Below are 13,851 nucleotides of genomic sequence, written 5' to 3' on the forward strand. Positions count from 1 at the left end.
TTTTTTGCATATTAATTATTACTTCCACCTATGTTCTAACTTATATAATTTATTTTGTGTCTTATAGGGTGCTCCAACAAATGGACAATTGATTAGTAGGATCGAAAAGGTGAAAGAGGTAGATAAAGCACAAGATCAAGTTTTCGATGAATTCATTTGGAATTTCTTGGTTTGTGTGGTTAATAGTTGCATCCGTTCAACTAATAGCACAAAACTATACATTAAGTTTTTGTATAGTTGCAAGGATATGAAGAATATAGTTAAGTTGGATTGGTGTAAGTTTGTTAAGGACCACTTGATGAAAATTTCTAAAAAATGGCTAGATGGAGAATCTTTCTTCACGGGTCCTTTAATCTTTCTTACGGTAATTTTTAATTTTTTTTTTTACCATTCTTTATATATGTTATTTATATTAGGATAAAAATGCACTAAAATAGTCTAATTAATTCTTTTAGGTATCCTATTTTGATCGTGTACAAAGGAAAGGGTTGGAGATACCCCGTGGAGTTCCATTAATAGCATTGTGGAACCAGGAAAGGTTTCATACGAGATTGAAGTTTGAGAAAGACCTTGGATTTGGAAAAGGAAAAGTAATGGAAAGAATGAAATTGAATATGGTATGATTTTTGTATATGCTTTTGTTCTAAATTTTACGCTATATGTTCTAAAGTTTATACTATATGTTCTAAACTTTATAATACATGTACTAAAGTTTATTGTATATGTATTTTAAAGTTTATTATGCATGTTTATTTTATGTTCTAAAGTTTATTATGTATGTTCTAAAGTTTGTAATTTATTCATATTATGATTTATAGAATCGAATCAAGAAGAAAGAATCGGAGGATAAGGAAAAGAAAAGTGAAGGTCCATCAATGGTAATTATCGTTTTATATTTATCCATACATTATGTTTATGCATGTATTCTAAGATTTGTAATTTATATTTAAAAAGGAATTGGAAAAAAGGCAAGGAAAAGACAAAGGCAAGAAGAAAGAGCAACCCTTGACAAGTAGAGAAAAGCAAGGGGAGAAGAAAGTAATGAAAAAACAACTCATGGCATTGTAAAAAAAGCAAGGGAAAGAAAAAGGAAAGGAGAAAGTTATGGAAAAATAATCCATGGCTTGTAATTCTATCACTTCTCCAAATGACATGATGGTATAATGTTTTAATATTTTTTTTTATTGATTTATTTACTTATTTCTATAATGTTGTAAATATTCATTACTTTATGTTCTAAATTATTAGGGCTTTTTAAGCAAATTTGGAGATTTGGCAAAAAGTCTTGCATCGAATGTGAAAGAGATGTATAGCATGTTGGACCAAGCAAAAGATATCTTTGTTGAGGAAGAAACAACTGGGAAAATGCATCATCTTATAGACAACATTTGGTGTAAGTATACCACAAAGGTATTATAATCATGTTCTAAATTACTTATGTTCTAAATTAGCTTTTGGTTATGTTCTAAACTATTTTCAGGCTATGTTCTAAAGTATATTCAACCTATGTTCTAAAGTGTAATTTTTATATTTATAATAGTTCAACATGTATAAATGCCTTATTAGACTCTAACTTATGTATTCCTATATATAGCCATTGGAAAATCAAGAAGAAGAAAAGCAACCGAAGAAAAGTCCTTCTATACTTAGTCAAGATCAACATTTCTTCGATGAGCCGGCATTCATAAAAGAATTGGATATGTTGATGAACATAACATGGAAGAAATTCAATGATGAAGAGTCACCAAAGACATTGGGACATGGTAATTACATGCTTAATATCTAAATTATACCTATGTTCTAAATGATGCTCTTAAATCAAGTGTTTATATCCAAATCAAATCCTTATGATATAGTTATGTTCTAAAATTGTGTTTTATAATTATTATGAAGATTTGACATCAAATGAAGGAGAAAAAGAAAAGAACAACGAAGAAAGGAAAAACAATGAAAAGAAAGATGATAGTATCTTCTCACCTATAGTTGGTAATTTCACATTATTTTCAAACTCATTTCTTATTAACGTTCTTTGAATAAATTGATTTGGAAAAGGAAAAGTACTAAAAAGAATGAAATAGAATGTTTGTATATGCTTATGTTCTAAAGTTTATGCTATATGTTCTAAAGTTTACACTTTATGTTCTAAATTAAAGTTAATGTTTATGTTCCAAATCAAATCCTTATGATATAATCATGTTCTAATATTGTTTTTTATTATTATTTTGAAGATTTGATATCAAATTAAGGAGAAAAAGAAGAGAACAAAGAAGAAAAGAAAAGCAATGAGAAGAAAAATGATGATATCCCATCACCAATAGTTGGTAATTTCACATTATTTTCTAACTCATTTTCTTATTTACTTTTCTAGGTTATGTACTTTTTGTTTCTACTTAATATTTTTAATGTGAACAAAGAGGATAATGAAGAGAGAAACATGGAGAAGAATGATGATGAGATTGATGAACAAAATAAAGAAGACAAAGAAGGCAAAGAGAATGAAGAGAAAAGCTTGTTGCCCTCACCAAAAATTGGTAACTTCACATTTATTCAAATTACATGTCTTTGTTATAAAGTATTTTGAACTTATATTTTAAAGTTCTTATGTTCTAACTATTTTCTTATATTCTTTTTCATTCACAGTTGCTCTAGATGATCAAATGGTTGAACGTGTTCTTTGTTCTGATTTTCTAAACCCGGAAAGTGATCACAAAGAGAAGCAACTAAAAGAGAAAAAGGAAAATCAAGAGCAAGAAAAAGAGGAAAAACTAGAGAAAAAGGAAAAGCAAGAAGAACAAGAAGAAGGAAAAGATGAAAAACAAGAACAAGACGAGAAGCAAGAACAAGAACAGTATGAGAAGAAAGAACAAGGACAAGAAGAGAAGGAAGAACAAGAACAAGAGGAGAAGCAAGAAGAAACCGAGGAAGGAGAAAAGGAGGAAAAATAGATGAACAAGAAAGTTGAAGCAAAGGAAGGGTAATCAATGTAACTTAATAATATGAATATTTAAGACATTGTTTTTGGTTTAGAACATATGTTTGATAATTTAGTAAAACTTTAATATAGAATTATTTGTGTGTTCTAGTTATATATATTGGTTTTTATTTGGTTTGTTATTAGTTGAATTTTTTTATTATGGTATATTGTTACAAGTTTGTTTGGTGTGGTTGGTTGTGATTTTTACATAATTAATTAGTTTACAACTTTGGTTATGAACTAGGAATAGAATAACACAGACATAATTATTTGGTTATGAAGGTTTTGATGTTTGATTTAGATTAATTATTTTTATTTTTATAATGTTCTAAAGTATTTCTGATTATGTTCTAAAGTATTTAAGTTTATGTTCTAAAGTATTTCTGATTATGTTTTAAAGTATTTAAGTTTATGTTCTAAAGTATTTCTGATTATGTTCTAAATTACTTTTCCATGTTCTAAAGTATTTCTGATTATGTTCTAAAGTATTTAAGTTTATGTTCTAAAGTATTTCTGATTATGTTTTAAAGTATTTAAGTTTATGTTCTAAAGTATTTCTGACTATGTTCTAAATTACTTATCCATGTTCTAAAGTAATTTTGATTATGTTTAGACAAAAGAATAAGCTTAAATTTTTCTTGCGTACAACGAAGAAGAAAGAGGAAAGGAATGAGGACACACCAAAGACACCAATTCCTCCAAAAGACACATAAAGATATTTCTCCTCTAAGCTTCAATTTGTTGTCGCCCTCACCAATAGTTGGTAATTTCAACTTATTTAAACTTTATTTTTCTTATATGTTTATTGGATATTTATAATATTTAATTTGTATGATATAAATTTCTGATTATGTCAAAAATTGTTTTAATGTTCTAAATTTGTTTGGTTATGTTCTAAATTAATTATGTGAATTTGTTAATTGTGAATTTTTTGAATCAAGATCATCCACCTACATTGAATGAAGAAAAAGAGGACAACAAAACCAAAAAAGAAAAGAAGAAGAATGATGAAGGAAAGAACAACAAAGAGAATAAGCAACGGTAATTATTTTGAAAACATTAGAAATTAGGTTTAGGCTATGACGGTTGTTTGATTATTATTTGATTTTAGTTGTTGATTTTTTTTTTAAATCAATTGAATAGGAAGCAAGAAGAAAAACAAGAAGAAACAAGGAAAAAAAGAGGAAATGATAAGCTTCCAATATACTTGCGTTCGCCTTTTATGGTTAATCATGAAAAACTCTTCAACAATGTAGATCATAAAATGATAGCTGAGTATGCTTTTGCTCAAGGAGATAACGCGTAAGATTTCATCAATCTATATTTATATGCTTATAATAAAAGTATGTGATTATGTTATAAAATATATACTTATGTTCTAAACATTGTACTTATGTTCTAAGTTAGATGCTTATGTTCTAAAGTACATGTTTGAAACTATATGCACATGCCCTAAATTTGATATTTATATTCTAAAGTATTTGTTCAAAGCTATAAATTATGTTATTAATTATAATTTTAATTCTAAATTATATATTTTTTCTAAATAAATGTTCTAAATGTTACAAGCTTATGTTCCAAAGTACTATGCTTATGTTCTAAAATTCTATGTTTATGTTCAAAATTACGTGCTTATGTTCTAAAGTATTATGCTTATGTTCAAAATTATGTTTTGATTTAATATAGTTTATGTTCTAAAGTATTTCTGGTTATGTTCTAAATTACTTGTCCATGTTCTAAAATTTAGTTCTAAAGTACTATGCTTATGTTCTAAAGTGTTATGTTTATGTTCAAAATTACGTGCTTATGTTCTAAAGTATTATGCTTATGTTCAAAATGTTGTTTTGATTTAATATAGTTTTTGTTTTCATTTAAGGGAAATTTTGTATGCTGACAAAGCGGCAATGGTGATTAGGAGAGATGAGATGGATAGTCTTTCAGGAAATAGTCACATGTTCAACAACATTGCAGATGCTTTTGTTTTCATATTAAATTATGAAAACAACAAGCGTGGTGTAGACAAGAGAAGTAGATTTTTTTTTCTCTACTGAATGCTATGTATGTTCTAAATATCTTACCATATAGATTATACAAGACATATATGATTAGTTTTTTGTCGTTTTATTAGTTTAAGAAGGTTTTGGTGTTGAGAATTGACTTAGTTAATTATTTTTTTAAGGTAATTTTGGTTATGTTCTAAAGGTTTTTTTTTTTTATTTTGTTTTTTTAAAGGTTTTGGTGTAGAGTTTTGACTTGGTTAATTATTATTTTCTTATCATGCTATAAAGAAATTTTAAGTTCTATTTATTTCTAATTATATTCTAACTTATATGTCTATTTTCTAAAGTAATTCTGATTATGTTCTAATTTACATATCAATGTTCTAAAGTATTGCTAATGATGTTTTAAAGCAGTTCTGATTGACTTCTAAATCACATGTCAATGTTATAAAGTATTTCTAATTATGTTCTAATTATATGTCAATGTTGTAATTACTTAAGTTTTAATTTCTTTTTTTTTTTCCAGCTTATTCTTTGCACTGAAAAATACATCAAAAATACAGAAAGTTTGGAAGATAGAAAGAAAGCTTTGTTTCATCAAATGAGAAACGAAATGACAACTGCCGAAGTAACAACATTTAACAACTTTCAATTGGTAACATATTTTTTTTTCTTTTTATTGTGTTCAATTTATTTTTATTTATGTTCTAAACGTAAGTTTTCTTTCCGGCTGTTTTGCCGGATCACTATTATTTGTTGTGCTTCAACTTTTTGGAAGGAACTCTCGAAGTCATTGATAATAGAATTCTTCTAGCAAATCTTTCTGTTGAAGATAAATATGGAGATGACTTTACAAAGATGGTAAGGTGTAGAGTTTTGACTTGGTTAATTATTATTTTGTTATTATGCTATAAAGAAATTTTGGAACATTTGGAACATTGATATCATTTGGAACATTAACCTAATTTTAAGTTATTCTGGTTATGTTCTAATGTATATATTTATGTTCTAAATTACTTGTCTATGGTCTAAAGTAATTCTGATTATGTTCTAAGTTACATGTCTATGTTCTAAAGTATTTCTAATGATGTTCTAAATTATATATCTATGTTCTAATTTACATATCAATGTTCTAAAGTATTTCTAATGATGTTCTAAATTATATATCTATGTTCTAAAGTAATTCTAATTGAGTTCTAAATTACATGTCAATGTTTTAAAGTATTTTTAATTATGTTCTAAATTACATGTCTATGTTCTAATTCTGATTATGTTCTAATTATATTATTAATTTTTTAGTTGAAGGCATTTGGTGAATTCTATGAAGAAACTGATAACAAGAGTGTCATTATCTCCATTTATGAAACAAGAAACGTTGAGATGAAATGGAAGAGAAATGCAAACAAACATGATTGTGGAGTATTTCTGTTGAAGCACATGGAAACCTATGAAGGTCAATGTCAAAAACAATGGAATTTGGGGCTAGAGAAGGACAATGTAAGTGTAGAACAAGACATATATGATTAGGTTCTAATTACATGTCAATGTTCTAAAGTAATTCTGATTATGTTCTAAATTACATGTCTATGTTCTAAATTACATGTATATGTTCTAAAGTCAATCAGATTATGTTATAAATTACATATCTATGTTCAAAAGTATTTCTAATGATGTTCTAAATTATATATCTATGTTTTAAAGTAATTCTGATTGAGTTCTAAATTACATGTCAATGTTATAAAGTATTTCTAATTATGTTCTAATTTATTTTTATAATGTTCTAAAATATTTCTGATTATATTTTAAAGTATTTAAGTTTATGTTCTAAAGTATTTGATTATGTTCTAAATTATTTGTCCGTGTTCTAAAGTAATTTTGATTATGCTTAGACAAAAGAATAAGCTTAAGTTTTTTATTATGCTTAGACAAAAATAAATGGTTCACATTACTCGCAAAAAATTGCTTTCTATCCTCCACATCCAACCCCATTCTCATGGGAAATTCCGTTGTTGTGGTTGGTGGATTCAAATCGGTTGGTTTGTCGGTGGTTTGTGGATCGATCTATAGGTTTTTGGTTGGTTTATGTGTTAATTGAGGTTGCTAGGTTGCTAGGGTAAGTGAGGGTAAGTTGCAATAGTGGTGGTGGGGTGGTGGTGGTGGTGGTGGTGGTGGTGGATGGTTTCTATTCTGCTATTGGCGGTGATGGGTGGTTTCAATATAGTTGCTAGTGGTTGGTTGGCTTAATAGTTAACTATTTACCTTTATTTTTCAATAATCATGCTTAACATCTTAGTTTCAGCAATACCCATTTTTGTTTCGAGTGGAGTTTGGTGGTGATAGAAGTCATGGTTTTTACAAAAAGGAAAAAAAATAAAAGAATAAGAGTAATAACATAATTATGTTCTAATATAATTGTAAACATAAGAATATAGAGAATAATTGGACAAAAAATAATATGCTATTATGTTCTCAATATAATAAAAAGAATACAAAAAAAATATAAAAAATTTACACAAATTTTTTTCCATGTGCAAGTAAATGAGATTATTTCCTAAAAATAAAATGTCACATGCGGTTGTACTAATAACATATCCATCAACCTGAAAAAAAAAATAATTAGAACATAAACATATTATAATATATGATAAATTTTAGAACATATTTGATGCATTTTAAAACATATACAAAATGATATGAAGAGACATTTATTAAATTAAAAACTCAAAGTATTTATATAATAATAATAATTTAATTTATCACTAATTAGAACATAAGAAAGTTAAAAAATGTTTACTTACAATATTACTTATCTTTCCCTGGACAATTACGACTATCATGATGGCCAAGCTCTCCACATGCTCTACATAATCTTTTCTTCTTTTGACTTTGTTCAACGACTTTTTCTCTGACACTCTTCATTCTCTTGTTACTATTTGGAACACGGGTATCATTTGGAACATTAACCTGATTTGGAACATGAACCCCTGTACCTCTTTTTTTTGAAATTTTAGGAGGTTTTATCAAAACTTCAGAAGGTAAACTAGCTCCAATAAGCATTTCAATGTCTTTAACTTTACTAGAAACATTGTTGCTTCCATTTGTTGTTTTCTTCTGTTCCAAATCTATCCTCATGGCTTGAAGTTTTTTGACAAGATCACTAAGATCATCTTCATTGTTTTGCACTAAACTCACACAAGCATGAATTTCAGACCACAAATCATTTAATAGCATCTTCTTATCTACTGCATTAAGACATTCCTCCAACACATTACCCTCTAAATAAAAACTGGGCTTCTTATAAGCCATTTTACACTATCTATTTAGAACGTAGGTCTTGGGAATTTTTTCTAACATCCTTGCCTTCCATACCCAAATCATATGCCTACAAGGCACACCATCACGTTCAAATTTTTTATAAAAACACTTGGTATCTAAGGTAGTTGGATCAAAAACAACATCAAAAGTCCTCCTCCTAGATCCTTCCCTTAGTGTAAAAATGTAAATCTCATTATCCTTCTTCATCTCCTCAACACCACAATTAAAACATCTAATTTCAAGCTCATATTGAAATTCACAGAAAATGGTTGTTGTAAACAGTTCTGAAGCATCTTTTTCTAAAGGAATTGGAGTCTTGCACTCCGGACGCTTATTCTTCGAATTACTATCCATTTTATTTTGAGTGTGCCTTTGAGCATCCAATGCACATTCAAACCTACAGAAAATAGAAATTAACTTTAGAATATAGAAAATAACTTTAGAACATAAAGTGAATTACATTAGAACATTTTAAAATAATACACATGACATGCTTATTATGATCTAAATACTATTAAAAGATTATACAAAAACTTTTTGACATGTAAGACAAAATTTAGAACATAAAAGAGAATTATAAAATAAATAGTAAAACTATAAAACATAAAAAGAAAATTTAAAGCATAGAAGAAAAACTTTTGAACATAGAGATTAGCTTTAGAACATATTCAAACAACTACGTATTACCTCATGTAGAACTCAATCAAAGTGAGATGGGGATTTGTGAAAATAGTGAAAAAATTATTTTCACTTTTCTGATCTAGATGTGGTCCTCATGATGCCACCCAAAAATAAATCTCTGAAATACGCTGGAATCCACATATCACGTATGTTGTACATGTGTTCCAACCATTCATGATCGTTCAAATTGAATTCTGAAATAACTTTGTTCCACTTTTCTTCAAATTCTGCCGGCTCAATCTCTAAATGCCAAACACATGCACAATTTTTTTTTCAAAAAATCAGTATCTTGGGCAATTGCCCAACCTACTTTTTCAGGCACCTTTTTCATAATATGCCACATACAAAACCTATGTTCTGTAGTTTGAAAAACATTACGAACAACAACTTTCATTGCAGGGTCTTGATCGGTAATCAAACACACAGGCTCGTTATTTCCTATTGTTTTAAGAAAAGTTTTGAAAACCCATTCAAAAGATGAGATATCTTCATGAGCTACAAAAGAAGTCGCAAAAGTAACACATTTTTTATGATGATCAACACCAGTAAATGGACCAAAGATCATATTATATCTGTAACATACACAAATTATATATGCAGCAAATATTAGAACATAAGGGTAAACTTTAGAGCATAGAGGTAAATTGTAGAACATAAAGGTATACATTAGAACATTAAAGATAAACTTTAGAGCACATAATTTATTTTAATTATTAAGTTTGCCAATAATATAATTGTCTTAAAACATAATGAATTACCTAAAACATAAATAATAAACTTAGAATATAAAATGAAGCTTTAAAACTTCATAAGTAAACTCTAGAACGTATAGACATAATGTTTAGAACACAAGATATAATGTTTAGAACATCAAAATATGATGGAAATTAGTTTAGAAAATAAGGCATAAAGTGTAAAACACAAAAGCATAATGTTTAATACATGAAAGCATGATGGATATATTTTAGAACATATGACGACATCTATGTTTAGAACATCACTAATCTATGTTTAGAACATCAGCAATCTATGTTTATAACATCACACATACATAGTTTAGAACATAAAAAATATATGTTTAGAATATCAAAATATGATAGATATTTGTTTAGGAACATAAAGAAATCTACATTTAGAACATCACCTGTTTGTTTTGAATGTGGTATCAAAAGAAACTATATCACCAAAAAGTGCATAATTTTTTCGACAAATAGGATCAGCCCATAAGCTCTACAAAGTCCACCTTCTTCATCAACATCATAGTAAAAAAAAAATGCACTCCAAAGCAATTTCTTATTTTGAAAATTATCCACAAACATTTGTGCATCTGATCCAGCAATATAAGCCTTCAAATCTCTATATAAATTTTTGAAATCTTGTTTAGATGCACCAACATTATCATGTGATTCAGCTAATTCTTTCACCATAGTATAAGACCTCATAGGACCAACATTTACCTGTTTACAAAAAAAAAAAAAAAAAAGTAAAAAAAAAAAATTACTATGATTAAGAATCAACTTTAGAACATAGTAAATCATAACAAAGAAAAAAAATATTTAGTACATAAAAATAAATCACCTTTGAATTATCAACAATCAACTTTTTATGCATAATATGCATTTTTCTACTATCCTTCTGAAATTTTGCACAACTTGGAGTATATAAAGGATGATTATGTTCTTCTTTGAAATGACACAACATACTTTCCGGCATCATATCTCATACATATGTGAGCATTGCATCCTATACGAGTGACTAAACGTTTCCTAGTAATACGAACTTTTCCTTCTTTATCAACGGTTTGTTGAGCAATAGGTTTTTTTATTGCCCTAAAACCTTCCTTATTGCAAACTCCATATTGAAAATTATTCTTCTTCCTTGAAGTAGTAGATTTCCTAGAAGTAAACCCAACGGCATTTGCATGTGCTTTGTAAAAACTAAGACCCCCTTCGGGGTCTTTGAATATCATCCCCAAACGGGATTTAACTCCTCGGGAATACTTGGAATCCATTCCTTAGTGGTACCACCAGGGCTAAATGATCCAACAACCTCAGGAGTACGATAAATAACACCAACTGCATTAGAACATAAAAAGTAAAATTTAAAACTAGAAGGTAAACTTTAGAACTTACAATAAAAGTCATAGAATATGAAGAAAATATTAGAACATAAAAATAAACTTTAAAACATAAAGAGAAAGAGAAACATACATAGAAAACTTTAGAACATACAGAAAAAAGTTTAGAACATTAAGAATAAACTTTAGAACATAATGAATTACTTTATAACATACATAATAAAATTTAGGATAAAGTGAAAAAATTTAGAATATAATGAATTACTTTAGAACATAACCAGAAAAATTTTGAATATTAAATAACTTTTAAACATAATCAACAAATTCACAAAATTACTTTAAAACATGAAAGTAAAGTTTAGAACATGTAAGTAAATTGAAATAGAATAAAGTGGAAAAGTTTAGAACATAATGAATTACTTTAGAACATAACCAGAAATAATTTAGAACATTAAAACAACTTTTGAACATAATCCACAAATTCACAAAATTACTATAAAACATGCAACTAAGTAAAGTTTAGAACATGTAAGTAAATTGAAATTAAAGTATTAAAACAATGAAAATTACCTGAATGAGTAACAGCGGAAGAAGCAGAATTATCTTCAAATCATCTAAATCCATGAATATGCAAAAACCTAATTATCAAAAATACAAATTGTAGCTAAAAAACAATCTGAAATTAAAATCCAATAAAATTCAAGCAAATAGAAAAACTCAAGCTAGAAAAAAATCTAGAAAAAAAAAATTGAAAATGAAAACGAAAAACTGGAAAAAAAAATTCGAAAAAAAACGAAAAATAAAAACTAGAAATCGAAAAAAAAAACTAGAAAAAAAAACGAAAAAAAAAATTAAACAAAAAAAAATTGAAAATAAAAAATTGAAAAATAAAAACTTGGAAATAAAAAATCGAAAAAAAAACTGGAAAATCGAAAAAAAAAACTGAAAAATCGAAAAATAAATTCTGCAAAATCAAAAAAAGAAGAGAAAAAAATCGCAAAAAAAAAAACAATAAAATCAGAAAACAAAACAGCATAATCGAACCAAAAAGATCAAAAAAATCAAACTAAAAAATCGCAAAAAAAAAGGCACAAAAATCTAATGAAAAATCAAACAAAAAATCTGGAAATACATCAAAGCAATCAAGTAATAAAATTAAATCAGAATTTTTTAACAATTGATAAACTTACCAAGTAATTTTCGTTGATGTAGAGGAGAGAGAAAGTGCTGAGGAGAGAGAAAGTGTTGAGGTGAGAGAAAGAATAACATTAAAGATTTAGGGTATTTTGTTAAAAGTATAAAAAAAGAATTGTAAAGAATTACAGAAATGCCATTACTAAAGGAGTATTTTAGATGGTTAGATCAAAACCAATGAACGGCTGAGATGGGTTCTTATATAAGATTGGGTTCTTATATAGAGGAGGGCTCTTACATGAACCTTCCTATATATATATATAATATACTACCTCCGTTTCATAAAATGTGCAACAAAGGGGCTTGCACAATTCCTAAGGCAAAATTTCTTAAGTATAGATTAGTAAACAAAAGGGCATGTGATTAATTGGATGAGAGAGAAAACAACACCACCACAACCACCCAAAACCCAGCCAGCCTACTCGCACCACCACCAGACCACCACCACCATCAGACTACCAACACCACCAGACCACCAACACCTCAACCAGACCAACAACGAACGAAGCCCCACCTCACCACCACCCAAAACCCATCCAACCAACTCGCACCACCACTAAATCCCCACCCAACCACCAACGAACCAAAACCCCAAACTCACCACCAAAGAACCAAAGCCCCCACTTACCACCACCAACGAACCCACCCAACCAAATCGCACGACCACCAAACCAACCCACCACAATTACCCAAAACCCACTCAACCAAATCACACGGCTTTGAAAAGGGTTAAAGGGGCGGCGAACTGGAGTTGGAGAAATCGACGACTATCACGAGTATGAGGGTCGCGCGACAATCGAGGGTAATTGAAACCCGACCTACCTCACCACCACCATCAAATTGAAACCCGACCTCACTACCATCAAGAATCGAAACCCCATATCGCCACCATGATCTGAAATGCGCCCCCAACCACAAGAGAAGAGAGAAGATAGAGAAGAGATGGTGCGGTGAATCTGAGTGGTGGTGGTGCGGTGAGAGAAGAGAGAGAAAAGAGGATAGAGATGGTGCTGGTGGTGGTTGAGAGGGAGGAGAATGAAAAATTGGTGGTGTTGGTGGTGGATATGGTTGTGAGGGAGGAGAGAGAATGTAGGTTAGGGTTTTAATTGGAGATAAATTAATTTGGGTTAAAGAGTTAATATGTTGTTTATTGAAGTTAAGTAAAATTTAGTAAGGGTATGGTGGTAATTTTACACAAAAAAATTTACTAAAAGAGGTAACTTTTGATTTGTTGCACATAATGTGTAGTTTCCGTTTTGGGAAATTGTTACAAATTTTATAAAACGGAGGTAGTATATATATATGGACGCAAACTTTCAGATAATGGAAGCTAGAAGGGTTCTAAGTTCTAACACCATCTAGGGCGACTACTTATTGTTTTATGCAAAAATTCTGCAATTCTACTTTCGGTATGTTTTGCATGATTTTAATGCTGTGTCATATCGAACTTCATTATCACCAACATCTATATATGGGTGATTGTAATGATACTTTACTATGTGCCACCCTATTTTACAGTAGTATTTTAATCTAATCATTCCTTCCTACCAAAAAAAAAAATTATTTGAGGTAAAAATTGTACTCAGAATGGATATGAATCCATAAGATAA

At 28.7% G+C, this 13,851-nt stretch overlaps 2 protein-coding genes across 2 annotated transcripts; both read right to left on the reverse strand.

Annotated features, from left to right (window-relative positions):
• Positions 1-7,776: 7,776 nt before the first annotated feature.
• Positions 7,777-8,280, reverse strand: LOC145591829 (uncharacterized). The gene has a single exon (XM_081648322.1). The coding sequence runs from the start codon at positions 8,278-8,280 to the stop codon at positions 7,777-7,779; it is 504 nt and encodes a 167-aa protein (XP_081504448.1).
• Positions 8,281-8,286: 6 nt separating this feature from the next.
• LOC145591830 (protein FAR1-RELATED SEQUENCE 5-like) lies at positions 8,287-10,981 on the reverse strand. The gene is made up of 4 exons (XM_081648323.1): positions 10,751-10,981; positions 10,288-10,427; positions 9,321-9,542; positions 8,287-8,686 (listed from the first exon to the last, which is right to left on the reverse strand). The coding sequence occupies exons 1-4, from the start codon at positions 10,979-10,981 to the stop codon at positions 8,287-8,289; spliced, it is 993 nt and encodes a 330-aa protein (XP_081504449.1).
• Positions 10,982-13,851: the final 2,870 nt, after the last annotated feature.

This window comes from Chenopodium album, chromosome 18 (assembly GCF_948465745.1).
Source record: "Chenopodium album chromosome 18, dcCheAlbu1.1, whole genome shotgun sequence".
Taxonomy (NCBI): domain Eukaryota; kingdom Viridiplantae; phylum Streptophyta; class Magnoliopsida; order Caryophyllales; family Amaranthaceae; genus Chenopodium; species Chenopodium album.